This window comes from Schistocerca americana, chromosome 6, assembly GCF_021461395.2.
Source record: "Schistocerca americana isolate TAMUIC-IGC-003095 chromosome 6, iqSchAmer2.1, whole genome shotgun sequence".
NCBI lineage: Eukaryota > Metazoa > Arthropoda > Insecta > Orthoptera > Acrididae > Schistocerca > Schistocerca americana.
In genome coordinates, this window is record NC_060124.1 from 63,048,826 (window position 1) to 63,061,853 (window position 13,028).

The 13,028-nt window shown below is 40.9% G+C and overlaps 1 protein-coding gene across 1 annotated transcript in view; it reads left to right on the forward strand.

Annotated features, from left to right (window-relative positions):
• LOC124619484 (PHAF1 protein CG7083) overlaps positions 1 to 13,028 on the forward strand; it is a 133,996-nt gene that overhangs the window by 67,258 nt on the left and 53,710 nt on the right. Inside the window, exons 7-8 of the mRNA XM_047145898.1 lie at positions 1,485 to 1,696; positions 1,784 to 1,866. Coding sequence (XP_047001854.1) covers positions 1,485 to 1,696; positions 1,784 to 1,866 — 295 coding nt within the window. The remainder of the gene's footprint in view (positions 1 to 1,484; positions 1,697 to 1,783; positions 1,867 to 13,028) is intronic.

A 13,028-nucleotide genomic window follows, 5' to 3' on the forward strand; every position in this document is an offset into this window, starting at 1 on the left:
AGAGTTTTGTCATGGCTGGCTCTCCTGATGCTGTCAATAACTGTAACAGAATGTTGTCTACTCCCAGGGCCTTGTTTTGTCTTAGGTCTTTCAGTGCTCTGTCAAACTCTTCACGCAGTATCATATCTCCCATTTCATCTTCATCTATGTGCTCTTCCATTTCCATAATATTGCCCTCAAGTACATTACTCTTGTATAAACCCTCTATATATTCATTCTAGCTTTCTGTTTTCCCTTCTTTGCGTAGAACTGGTTTTCCATCTGAGCTCTTCATATTCATACAAGTGGTTCTCTTTTCTCCAAAGGTCTCTTTAATTTTCTTGTAGGCAGCATGTACCTTACACCTAGTGATATATGCCTCTACATCCTTACATTTGTCTTCTTGACATCCTCTCTTAGCCATTTTGCACTCTCTATCTCATTTTTGAGGCATTTGTACTCCTTTTTGCCTGTTTCATATACTGCAATTTTATATTTTCTCCTTTCATCAGTTAAATTCAGTATCTCTTCTGTTACCCAAGGATCACTATTAGCCTTCATCTTTTTACCTGCCTGATTCTCTGCTCCTTCACTATTTCATCTCTCAAAGCTACGCATTCTTCTTCTACTGTTTTTCATTCCCCCATATTTGTTAATTGTTCCCTAATGCTCTCTCTGAAACTATCTACAACCCCTGGTTCTTTCAGTTTATCCAGCTCCCAACTCCTTAAATTCCCACCTTTTTGTAGGCTCTTCAGTTTTAATGCACATCTCATAACCAACAGATTGTGGTCAGAGTCCGCATCTGCCCCTGGAAATGTCTTACAATTTAAAACCTCATTCCTAAATCTCCGTCTTACCATTATATAATCTATCTGAAACCTTCCAGTGTGTCTATGCCTCTTCCATGTATGTAACTTTCTTTCATGATTCTTAAACCAAGTGTTAGCTATGATTAAGTTACGCTCTGTGCATAATTCTACCAGGCAGCTTCCTCTTTCATTCCTTATCCCCATTCCACATTCATCCACTACTTTTCCTTCTCTTCCTTTTCCTACTGTCAAGTTCTAGACCCCCGTGACTATTAAATTTTTGTCTCCCTTCAGTATCTGAATAATTCCTTGTCTTTTATTGTACATTTCTTCAATCTCTTCGTCATCTGTGGAGCTAGTTGGCATATAAACTTGTAGTACTGTGGAAGGTGTGGATGTTGTGTCTATCTTGCCTACAATAATGTGTTCACCATGCTGTTTGTAGTAGCTTACCTGCGTTCCTATTTTTTTTATTCATTCTTAAACCTACTCCTGTATTACCCCTTTTTGATTTTGTATTTAGAACCCTGTATTCACCTGACCAGAAGTCTTGTTCCTCCTGCCACCGAACATGATTATCTTACTTTAATAATTATCTTTAAATCTAATCAGTATACTGAACTTTCATTATTATTTATTATTGCCATAAAATGTTAGTAACTATTTAATTAATTTTGTTTAAATGCTTTGTAGGTTCATCTCGTATGCTTGAACCAAGGAAGCAGAATCTTAGCAGAGAAGTAATGTTTGGTGATACATGCCAAGACGTTGCCTCGGCTATTGGTGCACCATCACGAGTTTTTTATAAGTCTGAGGATAAAATGAAGATACACAGTCCAAATGCACACCGCCGCATTTCTGCCAGACGTTCAGATTTCTTCTACAATTATTTCACCTTGGGGATAGTAAGTGCCCAAGTATTGTGAAACGTATGCTAGTCATATTTTGTAAGATCATCTGCCATTACATTTACTTGTAATTTACCATTTCAGGACATTTTATTTGATGCTAAGACTCAAAAAGTAAAGAAGTTTGTTCTCCATACCAATTTTCCTGGTCACTACAACTTCAATATGTAAGTTTATAGTATATGTCAGTCACCTTTCATATATGGTTTAGTAAAGATATAATGTTGAAATAATTACATAATAATGAAAGTAACTTCATTTGTATACTGCTCTACAAAAACGGTCTTCAGCCTAGGCCAAGAACTTATTATGTACAGTAAAAAATGTGACTGTGTACCATATTTATTTAAACTGTACAGTCAGGAAATTCACTTACAACAAACATGAATAAACTATTGTTGTAAGAAGGAACATAGAAGTCAAGCTAAGCAAGAGTTAATTAACATAGAGAACATAGACGCTTCCTTGTGGAAGTATTTTGTGTCAGCTGTGCATTGCTTTTTTTTCCTGTATGAATTTCATGGGTAATGTTTTCTTACAAAACTTAGTTATATCTGGAATAAGTATTCATGATGTAAACATTTGCAGATCGTAGTAGATTCTGTTGACACTGGGAACGCTACCTAATATTAGAATGGAGAAGAATATGACACTCCTAGAATCGCATGAGAAGTTCGTTTTGAATATCACATAAAAGTTTGTTAATTTTGACAGTTTGAATTTATATTTTAAGGTCGTCTGCATTACATAAAAGTGTAGTTATTTTGTATTGTCCATTTAAATGTAAACTGTTTATAAATTGTTCACTACAGAACTATGTTGTTCTTTTTTTTCTGAATGGTGGACTTTCCAAGATGCTTTTCTCGTTTTAGACCAACATAGACACATTTTAAAATTTCTGGCATATTTAAATGGCATGCTGCACATGGACTCAAACCCAGAACCTTGCCTTTGTGGCAACACTCTTATTGTCTGAGCTATTGGCACATGACTCACAAGCCACTCTCTTAGTTTCTCTTCTGCTGGAACTATCTCCTACTTTCCAAGCTCAACAGAACTCTCCTGCATACCTTTTTGAAATAGCACTTCCGGAAGAAAGGAAACTAGAAATTGCCTCACTCTTTTGCTTTTGGTTTGAATGTTGTTGGTAATGTCCACAGAGCTAAACGAACAATTAGATGACTTAACTGTATTGTTATATTGCTTGTTTGTAAACAGTGTTGATGGGCTGGAGTGCCTTTATCCTGAAGGCATGAAATGTGAGTGGCCCACATTTATATACAGAAATCCAGGAGAGCATGTGCATTATGTTTGGCCATACAAACTGACCTTCAGATGTACCCTTCCTGAAAATCTGCATTCACAAAATACATTAGAAATCCATTTTTTTCTATCTTTATATGATATGAACTGTGAGCCACTCAGATGGTGATGCCTCAAGTTAAAATGCAGAAACATTGGATACTGGTGGGTACCTGGCATATGTTGCAATGCCATTCAAAGAAAGAAAGTGTTTCGATTCAAATTCAGTTTATTGAAGTGCTTTTGGATACATAATATTGTTTTGTTTTTCGATCTGGTGTGTACACAAATAAATCAGAAGATTTTCCAACACTTGAGCAGGCCACATACAGCTGATGATGTGAGGAGCATGGATTTGCCAAATTTAGTCGCCACACTTGTACTTTGTTGATGATCATAGTAAATGCAAGTTGCACCGGGAACTGCAAATGTTAAGAGTTCAGATAGCTTGTATGTCAGAATCATTGGGATGTGTGGCAGTGGTACATCTTCTCCTGTAAATTTTTCACTTAAAATTATAACTCCAGTGGCATTGTTCATCACCCTTTTCATGAGGTGCATTTATGTTTCAGAGAAGAGTGATATGCATGCTAATTTTCAATGTTGAAATGTGCAGCATCTTAGCTGGCAAGTCAGGTGAATCCAAGAATTCAGTTGAATATCTGACAACTTCATCTTGATTCTTTACAGTACCAATGGGGTGATATGTTGTTGCTTTGTTTCATATTTCATTTTGAATGCTGAAATTCATTGCATTGAACTTGCTGCTTTTTGGCTGCTTACACAGCAAATGCACTGGGCCATTGATCATTTTTGTAAATGTGTATGATATTTTGGAGTGCTTTCTCTGATTTTACAGAAGTTTGTTGGTAATGTGATACATCAATTGCCATTTTTCCATCCCCAATATCATGTGATTGTTGTGAAAGACTTTCAGTGGACACCTTATATTGTTGTAAAGCATATTGGTCTTCAAAGCTGGTTTCTGTACATGTTGCTGTAAAACTGGTAATTTGAGGCTTGTACCGAACATTAGTAGAGATTAAATGCGACATAATTGGTAGAGTTTGTCAGAAATCACCAAGTAATAAAATGAGTGCACCACAGAAAAGCTTTTCACTACCTCTCAAATCTTTCATTATGTGATTAAGTGCATCAAATACTTTGTTGTGCCCCAAGTGCATTTGTTCCGTACAGTGAGTTGACATGATTGTTGTACTTTACCCATTCCAGATTTTTTGTTGATATTGCATGTTAGTACGTCACTGATTTGCATATTCAACGACAATTTCTGTGACTGAATGTGCTGTTCAGCCACCATCCATAAGAACTGCTGAAATTCCAGTGTAATATTTTTGCATGCCCGTATGATTGCCAAAATAAATGAGAAAAGTTTTGCCTGTGCCTCTGGCCACATTTAGGAAGTACAGTCCACTGCTTTGGTTTATGATTGTGTACATAGTTTGGTCATAAGCACACATTGTTCTGGAATCAATTTCATAAGACTTATTTGAACAAATGTACCCAATTCGATGACATAAAACTGTGTTTGTCATTGCAAATCATGAATGAAAGTCATTTGCAGATTGATGTAGCACACTCATTCTCGTTTATAGCAGCTCTTCATTAGTGATTATCAAATTTATGCCCTCAGTAGAACCCAGGGTATCATTATAGACATTTGGTGTGAATTGAATCTCTGGATTCTGATTCATAATACACAGATGGTGTAGGACGCTTTCACTATTGAAGTCTTTGCATTTTCCCAAGTATCTTTTGATCAAATGGGAAGCATGTTGTTAGTATTGTTGTAAATAATGTGCATATGTGCATCTTCATGTTTTTATGGCACAAGGACTGCTCCATTAAAAATTAAAAATGCATATTTGTGCTGGTTGAGCAGTATTTGATGCATCAGTGAGCTAACTGTCACAGTGCACATCATTTTTAAGATGATTTAATTCTTAGCATACTTCATGATAAGTGGCGCATATATTACAGTTTACTGTTTAATTCTTGAAAGGATGTCAATCCACAAATGTTAATTAACAATAATCACAAGTAAAAGCATTCTGCATTGTTTGGATGAATAGTGTACAGGCAGCCTAACACATTGGCTGAATATAAATTGAGATGTCCTGCAACTATTTTACCTTATTTGTGACACTGAAACTTGTTCATTCCATTTGTGTTACATTGATACGTCAGAATAAAGTAGCATCACAGACCATGGTTAGTGTCACTGCCTCTGGATCACAGGGTCTTGGGTTCTATTTCCGGCCAGGTTGGAGATTTTCTTCACTTGGAGATTCGTTTTTGTTTTGGTCTAATCATTTCTTCTCATCTTCATCAATGAACAAGTCGCTGAAGTGTTGTCAGGCAGCTGAATGACCCTAGATGGGGTCTTTTGGCCAATAAAATCGTCCCTGTGCATTGAGAAAAATGCAAATAACATTGTTGATGTGCTAGTAGTATTCTAGCACATGCCCTATCCATTGTGAATTACCCTTGCTTCCTATTTTGAAAGTATAATGTCAAATTAACAGTTGCTTAATGTCGCTCATGGACTGGAAATAATGAAATATGCAATACTGCTTCATAGGTACTAATGTAGCTCCTAATTCATTTCCCATTCCAAAAACTGCCATATTAATTCCTTTGTTGACAATATTTGCAAATTTACTTTATCGATATCACCAAATTACAGTACTCAACATAGATGTGTGTATGTTTTCTAGAGTAACAGTGAATATGGTGAAACCCAATGATTAATTGTTTAGCGTGGTTATTTTGTACTTTTAAAGTGCTGTATTTGCCATCATATTGAACTGATTGGCGGCTCTAGAGTGGATATCCCTCATAACCAGCGTTGACAAGATTGCATTGTTAGCCGCGCCATGCAGAAGATGAGCTTTGTTGTTGCATAACAGTTTCTGCATTTTTGAGTGTGATAAACTGATCGATCAGTGTTCATCTCTGGCTTGCCAGTGAAGGAGATGTCTCAAATTCATCTAAGCAAAAAATCCATGCAGTCTATGCATTTATTTACATATACAAGCAAACTTTCATTTTTTTCTGTACGTTAGACTGCATGTGGCAGATAAGTCCAGTTTGAAATTCTGGATTCTAACATTCTACTGTTTGCGTCCTCTTCACATAATCTTGATTGTGTCAGTATTTTTGTATATCGTGATATATTGTGTTTTTTCGAATATTTGTGAGTACCATGAATAACGTTTGCTGTATTGTCAATTGTAACCTTAATTTATACTTTGAAGAAGCTTTTGGCCATGGTATACTCCTCAAAACCAACCATTCCTTAATTTCATTGTACAGGGTGTTTATAAATGAATATCAGGGTTTTAATGCTTTATAATATTTATTATATTAAACTTAAAGTTATGGTTATAATAGAGGGAAACATTCCACGTAGGAAAAATATATCTAAAAACAAAGATGATGTGACTTACCAAATGAAAGTGCTGGCAGGTCGACAGACACACAAATAAACACAAACGTACACACAAAATTCAAGCTTTCGCAACAAACTGTTGCCTCATCAGGAAAGAGGGAAGGAGAGGGAAAGACGAAAGGATGTGGGTTTTAAGGGAGAGGGTAAGGAGTCATTCCAATCCCGGGAGCAGAAAGACTTACCTTAGGGGGAAAAAAGGACGGGTATACACTCACACACACACACACACACACACACACACACACACACACACACACACACACACACACACACACACATCCATCCACACATATACAGACACAAGCAGATGTCTGCTCTTTCCTGATGAGGCAACAGTTTGTTGCGAAAGCTTGAATTTTGTGTGTTTGTTTGTGTGTCTGTCGACCTGCCAGCACTTTCATTTGGTAAGTCACATCATCTTTGTTTTTAGATATAAACTTAAAGTTATAAATGATATGTCAAATGAAAGAGCAACTCAAACAGTTTTACCAAGAACCTAATAAATGTGCAGTGTGAGCACCATTTATAACATGGCACACATCACGTCTGTAGCTGAGTTCTTCCTAAACATTGATAAGTGTGTCTTCAGTGATTGTAGCAACAGCTGCTTCAATCTGGTTTCTTAATTCAGGGATGTCTGCTGGTAGCGGATGCATATACACACAATCCTTGATGAAGCCCCAAAGGAAAAAATTGCATGGCGTTAGATCGGGTGAACATGGAGGCCATGCAAAGCAAGTTCTGTCATTGTCGTTTGCGAAGAACTCAGCTATAGACTTGATGTGTGCTGTGTGACAAACGGTGCTCACATTGAACATTTATAAGGTTCTTGGTAAAACTGTTTGAGTTGCTCTTTCATTTGACATATAATTTATAACTGTAAGTTTAATGTAATTAATATTATAAAGTGTTAAAACCTCGATATTCATTTATAAACACCGTGAAGAAGGTATATGTTTGAGAATTTATGGGTGCTTGCAAACATATATTTTCAAGAATTTTCGTAAGTTGTGGATGCTGTGCATAACACATTTTGCAGTAAATTGGCGTTTGTGATTTACAGCTACCACAGATAACTAACATACTGTGTCAAATTAGTTTTCTGTTTTAGTAGGAGTGTGTATTGTATCCAGCAGTACATTATGTACCAAGTTCTTTCTGTTGTCATAATATGTATCTTGCTCTGGCTGTTACTCACTTCAGCTCTAAAAGACTGCTGGTAATATTTGTAGCTCATTGGACCCATAAATCAAAAGATAATCAGCAACCTTAGTTTAAAGTTACTTTTTACTATTCTGTAAAATATTGCACCTGACACCATGCAACCTTGCTATGTATGCTGTTCTTGAACATAAGATAAGCTAGTTGTTGTTTATAAGCAGCTGGGAATCGCTGTAACTGCTATCAAGCAATTGGAAGCTGCTGCGAATGAGTGTGTTAAGTGGGCACCCAAGAGTTTGAGAGGTATTGCAAGTAATACCCTCTCCTGTGGATACTGTCCTCCTGCAGAAAATACATGATCTATCACTGCTTGTTGTCTTGACTGTGAGTGGTGTGCAAATGGTAGGTCTAGGTGTTCTGTGAAGGGGAGATAGGAACCAGGGAGAACTCGGAGTGCTACGCCCACCCTCTGTAACCAACAAGTTCAAGGTCCTGTCTTCCACTGAAACCAAAACTGAACAAGTGATACTCACTTCACCTTTTGGGGAAAATGCTGGGTCTTGTGTCAAGGGGAGGCAAATGCAAAAGGGTAGTGGTAAATTAATCTTTGGTAGTTCAGATATATGCAGTCTCTCAAGGAAATGGCAGTGAAGGGAAGGAACAAGCTGTACATTCAGTATGTATGCCCAGGGGTCATCATTCAGTTTGATTTGCTGGGTATGGACTTGCTGACCCTGGGGTTCCTGAGCTGGTGACTGGTAAGCACCACCAATCCCCTTCGTCTTAAGCTCTGGGCATGCTTCAGCAACCATCGTGTGGCACGGCGGTGGAACTTTGTGTGTCTCAGTGAATGGGGATCTTGACTTGACCGCCCGGATTGCAAGGACGGGACACACCTATATAAAAAAAACCTCTCAATCTCAATGTGTGCAGCACGCTGAGAGATACATGGCTGTTGAGATGGATAGTCGTTAGCGGCCAGACTGTGTGCTACCTGCCGATCTCAGTTGTATAAGGCTTACTCGGGCACACGGGGCTCTGTGTGAGTGGACCCTTATTTCCCTCGCTGCTCCTGGGACCGAGATGGAACCCTCGAAATCATCTTCTCCTCCTCACAGTGGCAAGGGTGCGCTGCCTGGGAGTATTCACACCCATTCATTCAAAAGAATGAAAGGGGCTAGTCCTCCCGACAATAAGAATATTTTCGACTGCAGTAACAGGGCTCATGGAGTCATGAATAACAATGTGTTCCAGGTGATAAAGAGGAAGGAGGGGTCATTTGAAAATGTGTCCCCCTTTTTATCCATAAGGGTTTGGAAGGCCTTGCTGGAACATTAAAATCTATAAAACAGGTCAAAGCAGGTAGACCTTCTTAAGAAATTGCAGAAACTGGGTGATGATGATATCATTGTTGAGATGCAAATCTCTTTCAACTCCAGTAAGGGCGTTGTCACATGCCAAGATACCATGGACATGGACATAGCAGAATTGAAGCAAGAATGGGCATCCCAGGGAGCAGTCGATGTGGAGCAACGAACGCACAGGAATAATTGAGCAACTGAAAAGACTGCCACTTCCATTCTCACATTCAGTTCTCCGACACTACCTGAACATCTTATGGCAGCGTTCCTTCGACTCAATGTTCGGCCTTACATTCGAAACCCTATGTGGTGCTATAAATGACAGCATTTTGGCCATACAACTGTGAATTGTGGAGGTGAAGCGGCCTGCAATAATTTCAGAAAAGCCGCTCATGACACTGGGACTGACTGCCCGTTTCTGGCGATCTGCATCAGCTGCTCTGGGAACCATCCAATCTGGAGTCTAGACTGCCGTTTTTGCGGAAGAATGCAAAATACAGGACTGAAAGTGACTAAGTGGATCCCCTGTGCTGAAGCCAAAAAGAATATAAGGTGATGAAACCCCCCTATGTTTGCCACCTTATATTCTTCCACATGCAAAAACCTATTCCCAAGGTGGACGCTTAGACACAGACGATGCCTAGTGTGCCTGTATGCCCCACAAGCACCTGTACCTGTACCTGCACGTGTACATGACAAGGGAAAAAGAGTAAGGACAAAGCAATTCAGGCAGGTGCACCAGGAAAGACCAACAACAGTTCTGCAGTGAGCATCCAGAAGGTACAAGAAAAGAAGTGTGCCTCTCAGTGTCCCCTTCCCCCCATCCTCAAAGGGACAGGGTGCAGGGAAAGGCACAACATTCAGGTCAAAAGCTGTCCCACGCATTGTCAGACGTCATTCTTTCCTGTGTGACTACTGTTGAGGAGGATATCATGGAGTTACATGCCTTTTATCCAGGCAGCCCCACCACTCCCCCTCACTCTTAAAGTGCTTCACCTCCTCAGTGCAAAAATAGGGGTAAACTAAAACCACACTGATGACATGGCTTCCATGCTACAGTGGAACATGAATGGGTTCAGGGCTCATGTGGAGGAACAGAAACTCCTAGCACAGGCACGTCCCTTATGCTTTTGTTTACAAGAAAACACATTTTAAAGATGAAGGTGTCCCTGTACTACAGGGATACACACTATATCGCAAGGATGACCTTTCGGGGAAAGGGCCAAAGAAGGTGTTGCAGTTTTTGTCACTAATGAGCACCCCTTGGCTACTGACCTGCAAGCAGTTGCAGTTCAAATTCATGTATGTCAAAGGATCACTGTTTGCTTACTGTATTTACCTCCACAAGATGCACTGGACTCTGAGGCTCCAACAGATCTTATCACACAACTCTCGCGATCATTCCTCCTCCTGGGAGACTTCAATGCCCATCATGTCCTTTGGGGCTTGACCAATACTTGCCCTAGGGGTCGGGTTTTGGAGGCCTCATGATGTCTCACGAGCTGTGTGTACTGAACATGGGTACTCACACATTTCTCTACTGCTACTGGGTCATTCTCAGCCATCGAACTCTCTTTCTGTTCTCCCGCCCTCGCTGACTCTGTTCAATGGTAGGTCATTGACAACCTTCATTTCAGTGACCACTTCCCAATCCACCTTCACCTATTAAATGGCTCACCACCTGAAATAAGCCCCTAAAATGGATGGTCAGTGGGGTCAACTAGACGTGTTTCAGCCAGCTGGCTGTGTTTGAACACTGTGACAGCGTCCAAGGATGGGTGGACAACATCACACGAGTGATCCATCGTGCCTCTTACCTCTCCATCCCACAGTCCTCAGATCATTTTAGGAGGCGACTGGTACCTTGGTGGACAGATGAGTGCCTTTCCGTGATCTGGGAAAGTAGTGCGTCCCTTAGACATTTTAAATGCCGACCGACAGCAGATAACCGTAGGGCCTTTCGAGTCATGAGGGCCAAGACTCCACACGTCATTAGGGAAAGTAAGAAAGGATCATGGCAAGCATTCCTGGACCCCATCAATTGTTCTGCTTCTTCTAAAAAAGTATGGGGAGCCATCCAGAGGATTTCCGGTAAACGCAGCTGTTTACCGATAGCAGCAGTGCTGAAACAGGGGTGCCTCCAGACAACACCCACAGACATTGCTCAGACACTGGTCGAACATTTTGCACAAACTAGTGCCAATGCAGGCCAGGATCCAGTGTTTCTTCGCTATCGTGTGATTGTAGATAGGGAAAAGTTGGACTTCAGGTCCAACAGTTCTGAGGCGTACAATTCCCCTTTCTCCATGTAGGAGCTCAAATCGGCACTGACTGAGATTCGTGACACTGCACCCAGGCACAACCAAATCCAGTACTGCAGGCTTAGACATTTGCCAGCGACATCAAAGGAAATCATCCTCAAGTTTTTTAACCTAATATGGCAGGCAGGCAACTTCCCCAACTCATGGAGGGAGGCCATTCTGATCCCTCTCTTCAAACCAGGAAAGGACTGTACATGTCCCAATAGATATTGGAGTATTGACATAACAAGCTGTGTGGGAAAGGCCCTGGAACAAATGGTTAACCATCGTCTGATCTGGTTGTCAGAGACCAGGCGACTCTTTAGCTGCTGTCCGTGTGGATTCCTAAGATTTTGGTCCACTGTCAACAATCTGACTCTCCTAGAAGCAGCTATTCAGCAGGCTTTCCTCCGCAAACATCACTGTGTCGGCATGTTCTTCAATATAATAAGGCATACTATACTACTTGGAGATACTGTACTCTCACACAACTGAATCAGTCAGGCTTTCGTGGCCACCTCCCCATCTTCATACAGTCTTTCCTGTCTCAGCGGTTTTTTAGGACCCAAGTTGGTAACACACTGTCTGCTTCATTTGAGTAGGAGGATGGTGTTCCTCAGTGTAGTGTTTTAAGTGCTACCCTCTTTGCCATAGCCATCAACAGTATCACATCTATGGCAAAGAGCCCTGCACAGTGCTCCTTATTTGTAGATGATTTTGATGTTTTCTGTTCCTCCTCCAGTGTTGCAACGGCGAGCCGTCAGTTGCAACTTAAAGTGCAGCAGTTAGAGAGTGGACCAAAAAGACGGCTCTTCAGTTTTCTGCAAATAAGTGTGCGTGTGTTCATTTTAATCATTCTCATTGTCTTTCTAATTTGCCTGCCTTAAATATGGGGGACACCATCCTACATAGTGTGGTTTCTGGGCCTCATTTTTTACTCCCAGTTGTCGTGGTTACCACACCTGTGAGATCTGATAGCCAGAACCCTGAAGGCACTGAACATCAAGTGCTGCAGCCACAGGTCTTGGGGAGCGGACAGGATGCATCTCTGTTCAACGAGGGATTACGTTTGCACGGGGTGTGGCTCAGTGAGGCCCTCTTACTTGCATATCATTGACGCTGTCCATCATGAGGGGATATGGCTGGCCACATGTGCTTATCAGACCAGTCCCATACCTAGCATCTGTGCTGAGGCGGAGGAACTGCCACTTACACCTGGTGCCATCTCCTCATGGTGTGTCAGGCGTGTAAGTTCCTTGCAGCTCAAACTTCACCTGCACACCGTATTGTTGCTCATCCACCTCTGGAACGCCTTCTTTCCAACCGTCCACGAGCCACGATGCCATTTGGGATCTGCGTGCAGCTTGTGCTGGATTCACTCGGTGTGGAGCCAATACGACCCCAAATCCAGGGTTTTAACCTTCTGCCTCCCTTGTTACTGGAGAGACCCAGAGTGATTTCAGATTTGGTGCGGTACAGGAGAGATAGCACACCTACTTCCATTTTTAATGCAATATTCTGTGACATTTTATCTGATTACCACGACCTTGCAGTTATTTTTATGGATGGGTCTAAGCAGGGGGCCTCTGTTGGTTGCTCTGTCGTTTTCCCAGATCATGTCCTTGAGGTCAGACTGCCTCCAGAAGTTACCATCTTCGACGCAGAACTGGAGCAGATGAGATGTTCTCTCGGTGTTAGATTTCTCATATGCTCAGATTCTCTGAGCCCCCTTT